At 35.3% G+C, this 18,801-nt stretch overlaps 1 protein-coding gene across 1 annotated transcript in view; it reads left to right on the forward strand.

The window, feature by feature from the left end:
* The window catches only part of LOC104075412 (unconventional myosin-VI-like), a gene marked incomplete at its 3' end in the record, with an annotated part of 31,313 nt that extends 13,053 nt beyond the window's left edge, over positions 1-18,260 (forward strand). The window contains exons 4-11 of the mRNA XM_009575900.1: positions 405-534; positions 1,573-1,678; positions 3,540-3,595; positions 5,794-5,891; positions 7,704-7,868; positions 14,099-14,179; positions 17,330-17,510; positions 18,132-18,260. Coding sequence (XP_009574195.1) covers positions 405-534; positions 1,573-1,678; positions 3,540-3,595; positions 5,794-5,891; positions 7,704-7,868; positions 14,099-14,179; positions 17,330-17,510; positions 18,132-18,260 — 946 coding nt within the window. The remainder of the gene's footprint in view (positions 1-404; positions 535-1,572; positions 1,679-3,539; positions 3,596-5,793; positions 5,892-7,703; positions 7,869-14,098; positions 14,180-17,329; positions 17,511-18,131) is intronic.
* Between the last annotated feature and the right edge of the window lie 541 nt (positions 18,261-18,801).

Consider the following 18,801-nt stretch of genomic DNA (forward strand, 5'->3'; position numbering starts at 1 on the left):
ATATTGAAAAATTATCCTCCTCACTGGACGAGAGTGTGTTATGTGAGCCAGGAGCTTAGTTTATTCACTTTTGAGGAGGAGGTTGTGGTGTCCTATCCTTGATCCAGTAACTCGGACAATAGGAAATAATTTAAAAGGAGTTTGGGAGAAAGGTCAAATTCAGGACATACTCCACAGCTCAGTGGTTAGGAAACTCTCCTGAGAAGTGCTTTTTCATAGAAGTCCTGAGAAGATAATTAGAGGAACTCGGAAAATATATCCGTTATTGTATCTGCATTAGCTGGAAAGAATTATAAATGTAATTGTTATACTTAGGCTATAGTCTTCAATAGTAATAAAAAATTGCTGTTAACCACTCGGTTGGATACTAGCTAATAGTTTGCTGTTAATTGTTTTCTTCACAGACCTATGTAGCCAACATTCTTATTGCAGTGAATCCATATTTTGATATACCTAAGTTTTATTCTTCAGATACTATTAAAAAGTACCAGGGTAGATCACTTGGAACGTTGCCACCACATGTTTTTGCTATTGGTATGTATTGAGCCTGTATTTGTCTTTTACAAAACAAACATTAAATACTTTGCAGTTATCCATAAATTGCCACCTGTAGCAGTAATTACTTTACTTTAAACTGTTGTAAAATCAAAACACTGATTGCTAAAATTGCAAATCTTCTCATCCTTGATATGCAGTTTGAACCTGGAAATTGGAAATTAGCAACCCTGGCAACCCTGTTGTTGTTATTCTGTACCTCCAGTGTTTTATGTGTAAGGGGTTTAAATATAATTTACAACCATTAAAAACAAAAAAAAAAAGAGGGGAAAAAAAGAAATTCAGATTTTAGAAGTGAAGAATGACGTAATTATGATTGGCACTGTCTTTTAGTGTAGTGATTTCCTTTGCCTTTTATTATGTTGCCAGAGCACATGTACTGTTTCTTTTTATATGCTTGTGTTATAGGCAGAAAGTGCATTTAAATGTTAGTAACAGGATAAACCTGATTTCAGTCACTTTGTTTAAGAAGAAAAAAAATTGGAAACTATAAATCAACATTTGACTTGTTAAAAGCCTTCTCACCATGTTGCATTTTGTTTTGTAATCAGAAAAATAAATAGCTGGATTTTTAGTACCTGTTGCATAACAAGAAAACTACCCACATTTTTCCAAGTTTCCTTGTCTCAGATGTTACTTGTTACAAAATGCAACTGGAAGTTTCCCTTTAAAGGACACATTAAAGTAAGATTGGTTACAATTTTGTAAATACATTTAATTCAAGAGATTTAGTTATAGGTGGTGGTTTTTGTTTTATTTTGTCCTGGATATAGTTGAGTAGGTCTTTGTTTTCAAAGACTTTAAGCTCTTACATGCCGGTGTTTGAGGGTGAGCAACTATAATGTAATTTAAAGGGAAACAGACTTTAATAAATTGTATTGCACTCAGTTGTAAAGATTTACTTTTTTTTATTCCTGAAAATTTTACATTTTAATTTTTGTATTGTAGCTTAACTTTATGCTTGCAACTCTCCTGAATATTAATTTTTGTCATGTTTAACGTATTCTTCTTTTTAAGCTGATAAAGCATTCCGTGACATGAAAGTGCTCAAGATGAGTCAGTCCATCATAGTCTCTGGAGAATCAGGAGCTGGCAAGACAGAAAACACTAAATTTGTTTTGAGGTTTGTGCTTTTGGACCAAAGTTATTCATTGAATTTCTTGTGTTGATGCGTTTGGTTGATGTACAGACAGAGCAAATTGTAAAGTAATCAGTAGGTTTAAGCCACAATTCAGTAAGAGACTTCTATGTTCACTTCTATGTACACAAGAAACTCATAGGGTTAAACTTAAATGCTGACATGATAACATACGGAAATGGCTATATATTCACAGAAACCTTAACTCAGTTCTAGTGACATCATGTAGTAGTTATGGTTTATAATGCAGTCATTTTGGTATTGCACATCTGGTATTGTGGTAGATAAAAACATAACGAGGCATTTTAACTGTTGCAAGACACTGTTGCATTTGCCATAAATGTGTATTTCTGTGTTTTCCCTGTCTTTGTTTCTTTAGTTTGCTTAAGCATCCAGGGTTTTTAACTCTTGATTTTGAGATCACTGCGGAGATTCTGTAATATACTTTACCCTAATTCACTGAATAAGATTGAATAATGGGATGTATTTATTTATTGATTTTTGTGTATGACCGATACTAAATCAAGCATATTAAACTACGTGGAAGCCATGTTGCTGATATATATCAGCCTTGCTTCCTCTTACATGATTTTAATGTTTTTGACCATATTTGCTTTATACTTTAACTGCTTTATGTCACTCTGGAACACTGGAAAGCACTGCTCCATGAAATTCGCCTATATCATAGGTGGCCTGATTATCCAGGGAAGCACAGTGCAGGCAGTGTGAATATGCTCCCTTCCCCGCCTTGTCCTTGTTTCCCAGTATAAGTCTTTAATTCCCTTTTCCCTGACATCATGTATTCTCTGGTATGTATGTACAGTAGCGGTATTATCTTCCACATCCCATGAAGAATTGTCACAGCTGTCTGTCCTTCATACTGCTCTTCTCTGCCCCTATGCAACCTTTAACAGATAGCTGTAAGAATTACTGCTAGGTGCTGGTAATGATTTTTACAGGGGAAATCCTAACTTTGATCCTGCTAAGAGTAAAAGAAGATGGCAGGCACTGGGAGAACATCTCCTGAGGAATGCTCTCAAAGGAGGTTATTCTTCCGCTTCTCAGCAAAGGAAGTTCTGATTACACGCAAATATCGCTGCTGCTGCTTCTCCCCACCACCCGTCCCCATACAGTCCGTGTACAAAACATCATTGAGTTTTAAAAGCAGGAAGTTTTTTCTCTTGTGTGATCAGAAAGCAAAAGGTACTAATACAGCTCTGTTAGTGCTCCTAAATTTTTTTTGGAAGGCCCCATTTTCTGTTTTTAACTCATCCCAGATTTACTTGTGAATTTCCAGAAGGCATGCCCTGTGCACAAATAAAGCTGCAACTTTGGAGAAAGTACGTTGTGGATTTCTTTTCAAATTCTTTCTTCAGTTGCTAAATTGAATCTTATCTTGATTATGCACCTGCAATTTCCTATCTCACTGTCTCCGTGTGGGATTTTTATTAACACTGATAGCTATGAACACAGAAGCTGTATGCATGGAAACAGTCTTTAATTCAGGAAATACATATGAAACCTTATGCATTTACTAAGATTATTAATAAATACAGGTAGTACAGTAATAGTTTCATTATATTTGTGTAAAACTGTAATTTCCATATGCACGTCTAGAGGAAATTTCTAGCAATTTCTTGCAGTATTGAAAAAAGTCTCCAAGAATATTTTCGTTTTAACAAAAAAGAAAAGTCAAACAGCATTTATTTTAAAAGATTTAGGTATTTGGAACTTGTAATCAATATGCTTTCCCTTTAGTAAATGGTTAGTAAGTATGGTGCACAGACATGCTAAATCCTGTTGAATTGAACATGAAAGATACTGATATTTTTATCTTGCTTTACAGGTATTTGACAGAATCCTATGGTACTGGCCAAGATATCGATGACAGAATTGTAGAAGGTATTGAATTTTCTTTAATTGAAGTAAAGGTTCCAATGTTTTAATTCCGCTCCCCCCCCCCCCCCCATTTTAATTCAACAGTAACTAAATAAAAGCTAGGATGGAAATACTATCAGACTTCCTAAGGCATCATTTACTGATAAATTCTGAAAACATATTTTTTATTTGTGATTCACTTTATCTTTATTTAGTATAGTGTCATATAGTCCTTGATCTAGAAAATGTTTAAGTGTGTGTTTGAGTTGAACTTCACACACGTGTACCCAAGATTGGATTTTATGCTGTATAAAATCTGCAAGGACAAGACTATGTTCTCATTACTATCTGTTAGTACCAGGAAAGAGTAATTCCTCCTCCTCACCATAAACTTCTCAAAGTCAGATAAAGCAGGCAGGTTCTTTTAAATTATGATTCTGGGTCATTTTTCTGTAATGTCTTTTTTTGTTAGAAAGTACATAATTTGGAGTAACACTTTCATTGGGTCTAGCTTTATAATAGACTCCCAAACAAGGTCAGAAGAGACTGTGTTGATCATCCCGTTGAGCCTCTCTAATGTTGTATGCATCTCCTAATTGAACAGAAAATAACTTTTTGAGAAAATATAAATATCTCAAAAACAAACAACCCTCAGCCAATCTAATAATGCCTCATATGTCAGTTTGTCTTCTATAGCATATGGTAGATTTATTTTGGAATTTCATTACTCTCTGTCTTTTTCGTAAACCAAAAATTTTTACTTTTTCTTTTGCTTTAAATTTTCTGTTTTCAAATTCGAGCCACTGGATTATTCAAGAGAACTACTGCAGGCTTTAATCTCTTGTTGCTGTAGGTTTGGTTAAACCAATTCATTAGTGAAATCCACTGTGTGCTAAAGGAACTCAGAAAGTTGCCAAGAGTTGGATAATGCCTGACGCAGTATGCCATGAAATTAATTGGTACTTGTAGGTATTCTTAGAAAAGTTTCGTTTTTTTAACCTAAAACAGCATTTGATGCATGAATTTTGAAGTTTTTTAGGCACAATTTTAATGAGCACGCTTACAGCGTATGTATTACTAGAGGAACCTTCAACCTATCTGAAAGACCTCTTGCAATTTGTTTTTATTTATAATCTTTTCTTCAAAACTGTTAATATTATGTAAAATACTTGAATAGTTACCAAAGAGCTCTTAAGAAGTCCATTTTGAAAGTCAGATTTGCATTTTCATAACCAAAACAAGAAAGTTAATGCTGATGATGTCCTACTAAATGATGCATTATCATCCATAATTTATCCAACCATTGTAGTTATTCCTTCATTCTTTAATTTTTGTAGGAGCAGATTTGTAGGTGGTTGTCAGTAAAGTTTTAAATCTGAGTTTCTGCTCACTTAGTTTCCAATGAATATCTTTTTAGCTAAAAGCCTTAAAAAATCTTGCAGATCTTTGCAATGGTTTATTGTTAGCGCGATTCAGTAAATTGGTTTTCTTTGATCTTCAGAGCTAGTAAATGCAGTCTTTCAGGGGCCTTGTGTTTCATAACTACTAAGCATTTTCAAACTGCTTAAGCTGTGCATGATGTGAATATATAAATATGTATCTATATATATATGCTTTAGATTGCTGGCACTCTTTCTGTATGGGCTTTAAGGTGCTTGAAAACTGCAGCCAGTAAAAAATAAAATCACTCAATCACTTAATTGACCTAATTTGAAAGGGCATTTTTATGTTGTTTTTGAAATCAACACGCTCTTCTAATACATTTTTTTTTAATTCCCTAATCAATCTAACATGTTGCATGCATGACATTTAAGTGGCACTTTTGTCTGTGGGATAAGTGGGTAGTTTAGATTTTATGAATAACAACTCATTGGGAAGTGTCAAATTGTGTGTTGTCTCATATAGTTTATGTATCAGTTATTTACCCACTTGCTGTAGAAGAACATCACTAAATAATTTTCAGTGTTTGTCTCTGAATTTACAGTATTGATTCAAATACTTTGCAATGTTATGGGATATTTAAGTACTTCATTGTTAAGTTCCACCACAATATATCCAGTACAATTTGCAAAATTGATTATTCCTAATAGGTAATATTTTTCCTTTAATTTTCAGAACTTATTCCCAATAAGTTCACTGAATAATTAGTATGTATTTGTTCTCTTTTTTGGTAGTTTATTGATCAAATCTTAACACTTTAAAAATTTTAATTTTTTAAACAGCAAATCCCTTATTAGAAGCCTTTGGAAACGCAAAGACTGTTCGCAACAACAACAGCAGTCGTTTTGGGAAATTTGTAGAAATTCACTTCAATGAAAAGGTATCGGAATTTTGGTACAGATAACCAGTGATGATTTTTTGGCCATAAAATGGTAATGCTAGACTGGAAGTAGGCTGAATAGATTTATTTATCTTGCACCAAGTAGCTACTGTCCTGCTTCTGTATTCTGTCACCTTGAAAGGAAAACCAAAGCCACAGTACTGTGTCACTACTGGAAAATGGTGGGTCAAGTCAGTAGGAAAATTGCTTCCATCCACAACAGAGTAAAAATTGTTCCCTTGATTGTAAAAAGGCGTATCTAAAGACTAACTTACTTGCTGTTAAGTATTTATGCATTCTTTTAATGCACAAATAAGTGTGAGTTGCATATTAGATATAAACAGATATAAACATATTTTAATGCTTTAATACTTTAAATGAATTATTGATGTTTTTATATATTTGTATGAAGTTTTGGGACTTCACATTAGTATTATATATGTGACAGAAGTCATGGAATTGTTTTTTGTCAAAAGTACTATTCACTGTGTAGCTTATGAAAAATTTTCTTTGTTTGGGTGTAGTTTTGCTTGCATAGGGTATGTATACACACATTCCACAATTAAGGATGACTGTATAGCTGTCCAGCATGGCCAAGTTGAAGACTTTTGTCAATGATCCCTGTAGAGATTAAGTACATGCCTCCTCATCTTTCTATCTGAGGGCATAAAGAAACAAATTCTTGCAGTTCCTGCAGAGTTTAAGCTCATCATCTGGTCTTGAGCTTGTGGTCTTTTCCTAAGTTTTCATCCATTAGTTTCGCAGCTAAACTTCAGATCTTTGGTTAATTGTTTACACAGTAAATAACTAAATTCCTTTAAGGGTAGAGGGACTTTACCTGTTGGTCCAGTTCATGTTAATAAACTTACGCAAAGTACCCAAATTTCTACTTGGAATGATGCATTCATGACCTGTCAATTTATCTGTCAACACTTACATGGTGTTTCAGATTAATTGCTTCAGCTGAAGCAAATAGCATTCAGAGTATCTTCAGAAACTGCTTAAAAACCTGTTTCAGCTTTCCCAGGGCAAGATCAGCCTGTTTACTTGAGTCCCTTTTTCACAAGACTTGACTTCACTTCATGGTGACCTTATTAGGTCTGATTTCTCAAAGGAATTATAGACTGGGCTTCCTGAATGAGTGAATGACTGCATAACCATAGTCAAATTTGTCAGTCAGTAAGTCCTTCTTAGTTGCTGTAATGGCCATAAGCTCAGGAATTTCCTTGCTGTTAAGATTTGCCTAGGGACGGGGAATTTTATCATAGGCCAGATAACAAATGGCTTTCGAAATCTGTGTCAGACTTCCATCTCAGAAAAGAAGTGCAAGTGTTTGAAATAAAATGTTCGCTCATAATTAGTCTGCCTAAGATGTTGTCCAAATATGTATTCTTTAATTTTAATCCTTCCTTCTCCTTTGCAAGACTCTCAGTGAAATGCAACTAGAGAAGGTTGTAATAGCATGGTAATAGCACTTACTGCCATCCAAAAAGTGTAAGGGTGGCTCTACCAATGCTCTTTGCAGGAACTACTGGAATTCTACCAAGGATTTCTGCTTGTTGGGGTGAAGCAGACCCTTCTTTTAAAAGGAATGTATGTATATGCAATACCTGAGCCGGGGGGAGAAGTTATGGTAAAGACAATGGTTTCTTTTCTAAGCTTAATATGTATTAGGTACAGATAGATTTTAATATTCTTTGGAGCAGTGTCCCTTGAGCAAGCCATGATCAGACAAATGTAAATTGAAAACTTCTGAATCTCAAATAATCCAAAAAATACTGAGATAATCAGAAAAATATTTCTTCCTCCTAGAACTCGGTGGTTGGTGGATTTGTATCACATTACCTTCTGGAGAAATCTAGGATCTGTGTGCAAGGCAAAGAAGAGAGGAATTATCATATCTTTTACAGGCTTTGTGCTGGTGCTCCAGAAGACATTAGGGAAAAACTGTATCTAAGCTCTCCTGACAACTTCAGGGTGAGTATCAGAGTCAGTGTTTGTAAAGCTTCTCATCTTGCCATACATGGATTTTTCCTATAGATCTTACTAAAATCTCTATTTATTATCTTTGACAGACTCTTTCCTGTTAGAAAAATCAGGAGATTTTTTTTGTATATCTATTTGATGCTGAAATAAAGCTGCCTGCCATTTTTCCTTATTGGAAGATTTCCTGTACTTTTTCTTTATGACTTAAAAATGAGGAATCTTTGCTTTTTAAAAATGTACTGTTGCATACCCCGCTGCTAGTAATGTTGTTATGGGCTCTTCTAGAGGTGTAAAGCGTGAATTTCTTGATTGTGGTCTAACTATTCTGTGGGTAACCCATCTTTTAAGTCCTGATAACTGCATTTATTTCTTCCTATTCCAACCATGTGTTTCAGAAGATGTAGGAGTTGTCCCACGATTCTCTCTCTTAAATTATTCTTCCCTTACGCTTCCCACCAAGGATCATGATGACAAGGTGGTTGTGCTTCTCTGTTCCAGACTATGTGCTTTCACATCACTTGTATTCTCTACTCTGTTGCACCTTGTTCCTATCATACTATACTCATTTGTACGGCTCCAGTTTTGAGCCTCTCCCGTTCCTCTCATCATACTCCTCTGTCATTCTTGGTCACTCCAGGTTACATGTTAAGACTCACTAGTCCCTTTCAGCTGAAAGCTCACCCTTTTATCTCCAATTGACCCAAAGCCCATGCTCAGCTCTTCCTGCCAAGGTTTTTCTTCACCTAATTTATTCTTTCGGGAGGACTACTTACTATTTCTGAGTTTCAGCTATCTTTCCACAACCTGTTACTGCTCTGGTCAGTCAAGTAAAGGAGAAGCCAATAAAATGCAAATAAAATCAGTGCTGAATGTAATACTCCTAACTATACCTAAATGAAAGTGAACTTAAAAAGCAGGGAAAGAAGACTTGAATCATTGTGTATACTTCTATGAAAATGTTAGGTTAATGTTCAGTGGTGGGGAAAAAGCAGAGTAGAATTTTAGGAGTTCTTAGGAAAGAAAGGGTGAATGAAATAGAGAGTTATGCTGCAATGTACATCCATAATTGTAAATAGCATACATAGTTTTGTCATCGCAACTCAGAAAGGAACAGTAAAATCCTTGGGTGAAGCAGAGGTCATGGCTGAAGACGAGCTCTTGGATAATATGGGCCTTTTAATTCAATCCAGTGTGCCTGTTGTTATGACTTCTGATTTGTTTACTGCCTTCCCTTCTTCTCCCCATGCTTTATTTTTAGGGTTTTTGCCCTTTTCTGAGATTATGTGGTTTCTCCTGATTAACCCTGATTCTGTGTTATGTTTCTAGTAGCAATCCCACAAACAGGCTGGGTTTCTGTCCTACCATTATGTTCTTGCATTCTTTTCCTCCCATTTTTCCACTGGACGGTTTTACTACTTCAGTTTAACTTTTAACTTTTTCCTCCAGCTTTCCTTCTTTCTCCTCCCCTTCTCTATGTTCTGAATTGTTTCAGAAATGATCGACAAATAACATGGTTTCCTTTTGCCTTCTTTCCTTTCTTGTCAGTCAAAATTTTTTCTCTATTTTGTTTTCCTGAGTGACTCCAACCCCACTTCCCTTATTTTTAAATTCTCTTTTAATTTCTCAGTGTTGAATCTCGATTATTGCAGTATTTTTTTCTTGAGAAATGAATATTATTGAACTCTTATCCAACCAGTGCAGCTTTACTGATACAGCTGTTTCTCATTGTCTTCCTGATTGTCCCTTCTCTTTCTCTTCAAAGCAAGCTTTTTGCTGTCCTTTCAAGGTTCTTCTAAGTCTGTTCACATCTTATACTGTCATCACCAATTTTACTAGTAAGGTGAAGACTCTTGCCTTCAATCATTTATTCCTGCTATTTAATTTTATATATATATATCGGTAGGTTTTTGTTTTTCTTTTCCTTTTGACAATCACTTGAACTGTAAATATCTACAAATATCACCATGTGCTTTGTTGACTTGCCTTGAAAAGAAAAATATTGGCAAATCAAATCCTACTGGTAAATACTGGTCAGTTGTTCGCTTGTGTTCTGTCATTTGTCTCCATCTCTACACTGTCTCTTGGCTTATGCCTGGCTTGGAATCTCACGGAAGCAGAATTTTGTGTATTTCTAAAATGCACAGACCAAATCCCTGCCGCAGGTTTGGAAGGGTTTTGTAACACAACCCTGGAGAGCATGTGCAATTACAAGGATATAAATTAATTGACTGTTATCTTTTAGACTTCCTTGATCTTAAATGGGGTGAGGAGCACTGCTAACGAAGAATTACATTACTGTGTTGATTGTTTTCTTTGTTGGTGTATCTTCCTGCTTGGGTTTCTAAATAAAACTTGGACTGTGCTTATCTGTTACTTTCCCCAAAATCTTTCATACTCAGTTTCATCAGAATTCAGCAGACGGCTAGAAGCCTTAAAGAGCCTTAAAGCTCCTACTAGTTTTGTGCAAAGCGGTGGTTGCATAGGTGATACCTAAATTAGTGCAGTCATTGTAGGGAAGGCAAGTGTATGCTGGTGACCGAACAGGTTGCTGCTTGCTGCCTCTTGGCTTGGCCAAGTCAGTCTCTGCTTACTGATGAGCTGGGAAGTGGGCACAGAGCTGCAGTTCTGTATTGTGCACATCATACATTTCTACTGTGGTATCTAGATGATCTTGTTCCCTAAAAACCATGGCAGTATTTTAGGACAAGCTTCCTTAATTCCTCAAAGGTGTTCCTAGGAGCCTTTATAGACCTTATATTATTTCTTTAAATATTTAGTTTGTATCTTCTTGTAGTTCTATTTGTACTCAGCTGTGCGATGGAAACTTGATCTCATACTTATTAAGGAGGAACTGCTTCTGTTCTCTAGAAGGAAAGCTTTTCTTTTGAAACACCCAATAAACACAATACTTTAAAAAAAAAAAAAAAAAAACCGGCACCATTTATTTTCATATAATACGGAGTTAGTTTTTGAAACTTTCATCTTTGCTGTGCAGTTATTCTGTGAAATATTCTCTTGCATGTTTTAAAGCTAAAATCTTGAACAAACTTTCAAATATGTATTTTTATTGTGCAGCCACTTTTCCATTAAAACTTATTTCTTGTAGTTAATAGATTTTTAGTTCTGGAACGGAATATGCTGTGTGCCCACTCTTGGGGATTTTTTTTTTTTTAGTCAAAAACTCTGCTCATGAGAGCACACAAGGCTGTAGATGTCAAGGTCAGAATTATAACCTGCTTAAAATCAGGCTGATGCAGTGCAGTACTGAACAGCCTGAGTGCCTTTACAGAAGGCACTCACTTGCTTGTTTCAATTATAAAGAGTTTATAGTCACATCAACCTTATCACACTGTGACATGATTTTTTGACTTCTACTAAGTTTGCAGCAAGTACTTTCATTTCCATTAAGAATATTTATTGCTTTACCGTAAGTTAGTATTTGAATCCTGAGTTCCCTCCTGCATGTGAAAGATCCACTTTGGATGTTAAATTTAAAAAATTTTCCCCTTCTGAAATATTTTTTTAAAAATTTCCCCTTCTGAAGTTAAAGTAGATTATCTTTTAATTAAAACAAAAAACTTAGGAATATTTTCATCTTTGTACGTATGTAAATTAATATAAATATACTTAAAGTTTATTAGTCATATTGCACTAAATTTTCATAAAGTATCACTTTAGAGGAGATTTTTAGGAAAAAAAACAACTGTAAAAGGTTAATTTTCTTCCTAAATTTTTATTACTTTTGTCAAGATTATTTTTTCTGTGTTATTCATTCTCATTTGCTGCTTCAGGTTTTATCATAAAATGGCTCTGAATAATCACGCTTGTATCACTTTTTTACCATGTTTTTTGTTGACTGCATGTCTGTTTGGTTCAAATTTCATGGAAATACTATCTTTCAAGCTTCTAATAATAGATGGTGATATTATACTAGGCAAGGTTTGATGATTGATCAGTGTTTTGATATTAATGCTAATTTTTTAAACAAGAAAAATGTTCAGACAAAAATCATACTCTTAAATTGGTTATTTATAAAAACCCATGCCTAAGTTGCAATTTTGCATCGGCTCTATTGTTCCACTTGTCTTGTGCCTTTTAGCTTATCAAGTCAAAGTCCAAATTAGGGCCAGCGTGGGTCCTAACACTCAAGCAAGTTTTGCTCAATGCCTGGTTTCTCTTAACAACACTCACTTGAAAATAGGACCATCTCAAATCTAAGGTAATTCTCATTTTTGACAGAAGTGAAACAATATTAAAAGACAAAGGATAACTTAAGGCTCTTTTTTCCCCCAGCTTCCCTTTGACTTAGGTGGTCCCTTGTAATCTCCTCCCCATGCATTTGGCCATCTTGGCATAGGCGTGCAGTTGCTCTGGGCATGTGAACCAAGATGACTGCACTGGCATCTGGATTTCAGCAGCACTGTTGGGGGTTCTCTCCCCGTTGGTTCATCCTTCCCCTGCAGTTCCCATGGGGAAGTATGAACTTACTTGGCAAAGGACTGTGAAAAGTTGCAGGTTTCTTACACACCCCTCCTCCGAGCACACACACACAAAAGCGTGCATTCCTGGGTGCTCGTGTTTTAGGTTCCCCTGCAGAAGTTTTCAGAAATTCAAAGTCATTAGGTAGGTCTAGGTGCCTTGGACTGCACCACATAGCTTTGAAAGTAAAGTTGCACATAAATCTGTACCTGGAGTATAGTTGATGGAGATGAGAAGCTGGATTTTTTTCAGATCTTAATTTCCGGAAGAGAAATTAGACTGCCTTATGTTTGGGTCACTGATGTTATAATGGGGTGCTGTACTTCAGAGTTTAAAAAAAAAAAAAAAAAAGTACAATGGTATTTAGATGTTATATATGATAACCTCAAGCTATGTATTTGTGTGCTTTAAAAATATAATTTCTCCTAGGTTTCATATGTAAATTTGCTTGAGGTTTTTAGCTTTCAAATGAAAAGCTTTCAAATTATCTTGTGATTAAATGTCTCCTACATAGATTATTGTTGAATACCATGCTGGTTCACATTCTCAGCCTGTCAGATAAGTTTCCACACTCTCTTCTTGAAAAGCATGACCTTTTTCACTTCCCATCTCCAGTTTTTGGGATTGTGTTACTAATACTGTAATACAGGGATATATTGTTGTGTTTAAAATATGCTGTGCTTTGCATTCTTACTGCCTGATAAAGAAAACTTTTCAGTATTTTGTTAAATACCAAGCTGACTTTGAACAGTGTTTCTTGTCACTTTGTTTTAATATTAAATTTGTCACCTAGTTTTCTTCCGCTGTTAGAAATGCTTTGAAGAATATTTTATTTTTTTTAGACATTTGTGTATAAATTTTAATCAAAGTGTAGGATTATCTGTGTTCACCTAGTTGAAAACATCTTCTTTGTTCATTGGCTAGAGCAAAGAATCAGTTCACTTCCTTTAGACAAAGGGCTCTGTCCAAGCTTTTGGACAGAGTTCTTACTTTCAGCTGAACAAATCAGAAAGAAAAAGCTGGCGATCCCATTTTGATGGAAGTGTCAGTCATTATCTGAATGCCTGGTCTATTCCCTTTACTATACAACATGAGATGGATGTCAGAAGCCAGATTCTGAATTAGGCTTCTGCTTTTACCATGTTACAAGCTTTTAATAGTCTTCAAGCTTGTTAATATGCTATGTCTCTTACTACCTATAGAAATATTTTACTGATGAGGAAAAAATGACCATAAAACTACACTGGACTTAGTACCACAAATTCTTTGATCCTACCCCTCTCACCGGATATACTATATAAAGCCTATACGTTGCTGAAAACAAAGATTATTGTGAGTTTTTTCTAATGTTCTATATAGCTTGCTGGAGTAAAGTTTGGTATTACACATAGGCCAGAAAATTTATTTTCTTGGTTCCTAATTTTGATTGTCTTTTCTGTAATCCCAGACTCCATTAATAGGTTTGGTAGAGTCAAACATTAAGAAAAGATTGTGGGACTTAACAAAATGAATATGCCACTGTGTCAAAAAGTATTTTAGTTGTCAAAATCAAAAAGCTTTCAATAGAAGTTTGTTACTGTTGCACTTCTGTAATTTTGTAGATGTAAATAAATACTTTTCCAAGGAATGAATTCTGAATACCTAGCACGTTGTTGGTATCATAAAAGCAAGCCTTAAATAAAAGCATATGTTTTCCTTGCTTCTGTTTTTAAGTATGCATTTCCACTTTTTTATTGTTACAGTATTTAAATCGAGGCTGTACCAGATACTTTGCTAACAAAGAAACAGACAAGCAGATTTTGCAAAATCGCAAGAGTCCTGAGGTATGTCTGTATCTTCAGTTAGTTTATATTGCTAACTAATGCAGATAGAGTTGAAAATTATGATTGATTACAGTTTTACAGTGTGGAATGAAATGTTCATTTTACACATCTTTATAGGTCTAAATGGGTACTGTCAAAGCTGGTATATTTAGAACTCTGGTTTTGGAGTTCAGTCTAGAAATACATGCATCTTAAAATCCCAAATGGAAGAGTGTATAAAATAGTTTCCTTTTCATTCTTATAATAATACAACACTTAATGATGCAGTTTGTCTTCTGTGGGGGGAAAAAAAAAAATCTATCCAAGTCTCTTTGTAAATTTCTTTTTTAAATGTTACTACTGCTAGTGTTGTCCCTCAAGCGGGGTTCGTTACCCGGTGTGCAATAAGCCAATCTCATGCACAGAGCCGAGATATTTGTTTATTTTATGTCTGTGCAGAAATGGGTGCTGGGTGGTAACTCCACAAAGCTAGCACACCTCAGTTAACACGTGGTAAGCATTTTATACATTCCGAGCAACAGTTATCAGTACTTTTTACATTTACACTTAGTCACCCTTACTTCTATTGGTTCTTGTACACCTGTCTTCACTTAAAGTCACAGTGTCCTTTCTTTTTACTGTGCGTATTCAGTGGGGAAGGGGCTTTGTTGGGTAGGGAGCTTTCCTGCCCGTGGGTGGGTTTTTTACTATGCTAATTAGGATAGTTCACCCGTAGTTCAAGTAGTTGTTTCTTTTTCTGTTCTCTTAGTGCTTATCTTGGTACTCCCTTATTTGGCTGACTTAGCATGTTTCTTCCAAGGCCATGCCCAGTTAACTCCCTACAGAGATTGAATAATGTCTTGTTTTATTTCTCAACCTAAAAGCTAACTATTTGGTTAGACTACACTAGGATATAGGTCAGAAGCAGTAGTTTTTTCCAGAGCTATTTTTATTGTCTGGATTTTTGAAGCGATGCTCCAAACTGTTTTATAAAACTTTAGTGCAACGTCACTTCCAGCATGAGTATATCCCCCTCTCCGGTACACTGCATTCTTTATTGTTTTTTGTTGTCCCCTTGCTATGAACTGTTACTTACGGCAGAGCATGGCATTTCCTGGAAGAAAGTGTGAAACTTCAAAACATTTCTTTCCTCTTGCTCCATCTCCGTTTATGTTTTTTAAAACTGGAATTACCAGAATTTGTGGCATTTAAGCCTTTGAGCTTGTTCGCATGAGGACACTAAAGAATTTAATCAGAATTAATAGTATATGTGAATTGGAGTTGTTTAAACACTTCATTAAACTTCTACTCTGCTCTCTAATACAATTTTCATCTATTCATACCTAAAGTATGAATTTTTCATTTGTATAACTGGAAGATATTTCAAATCTTAATCAAATACATACTTGGGATTCAGTAGCAGGGCAAGCTGCATATACAGCTGGATTAATATAAAGATAAGTTTAGTCAGGAGCTTCTCTTCCCCAATGACCGTGCCATCTCTTTTATCTTTGAGAACCTGGGCTTGAGCTTGTACGTAGCTCATAGCCTAGCTATGAAAGACAGTATAGATACTTCCTTTGCTCAGGTCAACATTGTAATGTCTACTCCTGGATTTCTAGTGTTTATATGTTGTAACACTGAGCACGTAATGCCAATTTCTTTTGCTTGAATGTAGGCTATTTTCTACAATTGGGGATGGTGGAGAGTGAGATACAGAAATGCCAATTTGATATTATTGTGAGACAGAAAGCTGGTAGACACTTAATTCTTGAGATGGTTGGGAGATTTTGCCTCAGTTTACCTAATTTGCCTTAAATTAACACTTGTAGTGAAGTTGGTAATTTATTCTTACTACTGGAAGATGAACCTATGTAATCTTCCGTTCTGTCAAAAAATGTGTTCTCTAAAGGACTTAATTTGAAATAAGTGTTTGTCTAAACAAGGACATACTGAAAGAATAATTCTGAAAATATGTATTGGACATTAAATAGTGGAACATACAATGCCATAATACTTGTATGTTACAGCCATGTCAATTTGAAGGTGCAATAAGTGATCACATTTCAGTGATATTAAAACTTAGTCTAGCCACTTAAACAGGAAATATATTGCACTGTTCAGTTTTTTAAAATCAGAAACTTAGTATTTGCTCTGTCATTTTGTGAAAAACATTAAGATTGTTTATTTTAATAAAAGTAGCTGGAATAGTCAATTAATACTTCAATTATTTTTGTGTTTTCCTTATCAGGAAGATGAGGTGATCATTTTACATAATTAAGATGGAGTTTAATTTTATTGATGTGTCTAAATGTGTGTGAAGTGAATTTTTCAGATGCATGTGGTGTTTTGTTTTGATAAAAATCATGTTAGCTTATTTGACATTAACAAGGCTTCTATTTCAAATTAATTATTCTTTTTAGTTGAAAACATTTTAAAGTAACTGTAAAACCTTAGATCAGTCTGTGCATGTTCAGATAGTCTCTTGATTGCATGCAGTTGTGTTACTATCTACTGTTTAAAACCATTAATAATTAAAATGGCTTTTGATGTACTTAAATTAGGAAAATCAGCAAAATGTTAAATTGGTATTTTAAATTGGTATTTTAAAACGTAGCTGGTATTCTTTTAACCTGTCCAACACTGCGAACAACTTTACTGTTTCTTAATCACCAGCAAACTTTAACAAGTATATTTCTCTAAATAAGTCTGTTTGGGACAGGGATAACTCTTCCAATTCTGATTTGTCCTGTACTCCTTTCCCATGGCCTGTCAAACTTTCTGTCATCCTATTCAACTGCTAGGGGCCAGAAGCACTCCTCAGTATAAGTGCTTTGATAGCTTCCTTAACCAAAATCTTCCTTTCCACTGCTCACTGTCCTGTATTCCTCTCTCCCTAGCTGTCACACTCTCCAACTTCTGCTTGCTGAAGATAGTTTGAAGTTTGCTTTGAAGCTGAAGTTTGAAGATCATGCTTTGAAGTATCAACAAATTAAAAGAAATTAGGGTTCTTGCAAAGCCTGTACTATATGAAGAGCTTTAATCTCTTTCTGCTTAGTTTGGCATGCTTTTCTATGCTTTTTGATATGGTTTATTCTTGACTGGAAATAATTGCTTACATTTACTTTAAAATCACTTACTGAATTTTTGGTTTGTCTTGTTGTTTTATAGTATCTCAAAGCAGGTTCCCTGAAGGATCCACTCTTAGATGATCACGGAGATTTTAACAGAATGTGCACAGCAATGAAAAAGATTGGACTGGATGATGCAGAAAAACTTGATCTTTTTAGAGTAGTGGCTGGTGTCCTTCACCTTGGAAATATTGATTTTGAGGAAGCTGGGAGCACTTCAGGTTAGATGAAACATCAATTGTTTTCTGTAAAAATACTGAAAATGTCTCTTGATTATAGATGATTCCTTTCCATGTAAATTATTGCTTTGGAAAGCTGCCTTGTGTTCAAGGGTAATTCAGTCTTAATTCACACCATTTTGAAGTAAAGTTTACCTGCTTGTTTTACAAGCATGTCTTTACATGCTCTGAAAGCAAATAGGCTGTTGCTGAAATTGTTCAAGAAATTGTGCAGTGCAAAGTTTGATATAAAGAAAAGGGACATTTTTGTATTTTAACAATCATTTTAAAAAGTCCAACTTCTTGCTAATATCATGAAAACATCTTGAAATTAGCAACTCCATCTGTAGGGGAAGGCATTATGTCCTTTGCCTTCCAAAAATATCGTCATGTTAGTATTTTAAGAGCTGAGGTAAAAAAGTTACAGCAAAAACTTAGTTAAATGTAAACTTCCTAATTTTAAGATGTCACTCACAAGATGAGTTGGTATGAGCATAGCTGGGACTTAGTAGCAGAATGTGCAGGAAGGCTGAGGAAGAGGAGTGAGTGTTTTGGGAACGGTCGTTCTTACTACCAAAATCAGCCTCTCTTAAGTTGAGAACTGCTGTCCATATATTCCTGAAGGACTGAAGAAACCCCTGGTCCGGACGTGCTACAAATACAACTTAGTAGAAAAGATGTGTGTAGATCGTTATCTTGAGTTGCAAGATACAAAAGACGCAGTTAAATCAGTTCCTCTTAGTCCTACTTCAAGTATGTATAGCTGTTGCCAAACTTGCTAAAGGTGTTAGGAAGGGCAAACCGAAGAACGTTTTAAAAGGTGTTTTGAATGATGAATTAAATGAGTACTAGCCTTATAAGTTCACTAGCTCCCAACCCCAAGCACACAATCACCACAATCACCACAGAACTGTACAAACGTTCTGTTCGGAAGAGATCGTGGGAGGTCCCTAGTCCAATGGTCAAAGCAGGGCCAATACTGAATTCAGACCGGGTAGCTTAGGGTTGTCACAGAGAAAGTGGGTTTTTTTCCTTTTTTTTTTTTTTTTTTCTTTTTTTTTTTTCCTTTAGGTCAAATCAGAACCTCCCCAGTTTCAATACATGATCTTGCGATCTTCATGAAGGTGACTGAAATGATTAACGTGAATGAATCTGGGAAGACGTGGGGGTAGAGAAGGGTAGTGGCTTCACGGGGCTCAGCAGTAAGCTGGCAGGGAGCTTCCTTGTTTGGGCCTTCTGCGATTTGGGACTTTGGGGTTGACAAGGTGGGACAGGGTGGAAAAAGGTGTAAATG

The sequence above is a fragment of the Fulmarus glacialis genome, unplaced genomic scaffold (genome assembly GCF_000690835.1).
Source record: "Fulmarus glacialis isolate BGI_N327 unplaced genomic scaffold, ASM69083v1 scaffold39704, whole genome shotgun sequence".
NCBI lineage: Eukaryota > Metazoa > Chordata > Aves > Procellariiformes > Procellariidae > Fulmarus > Fulmarus glacialis.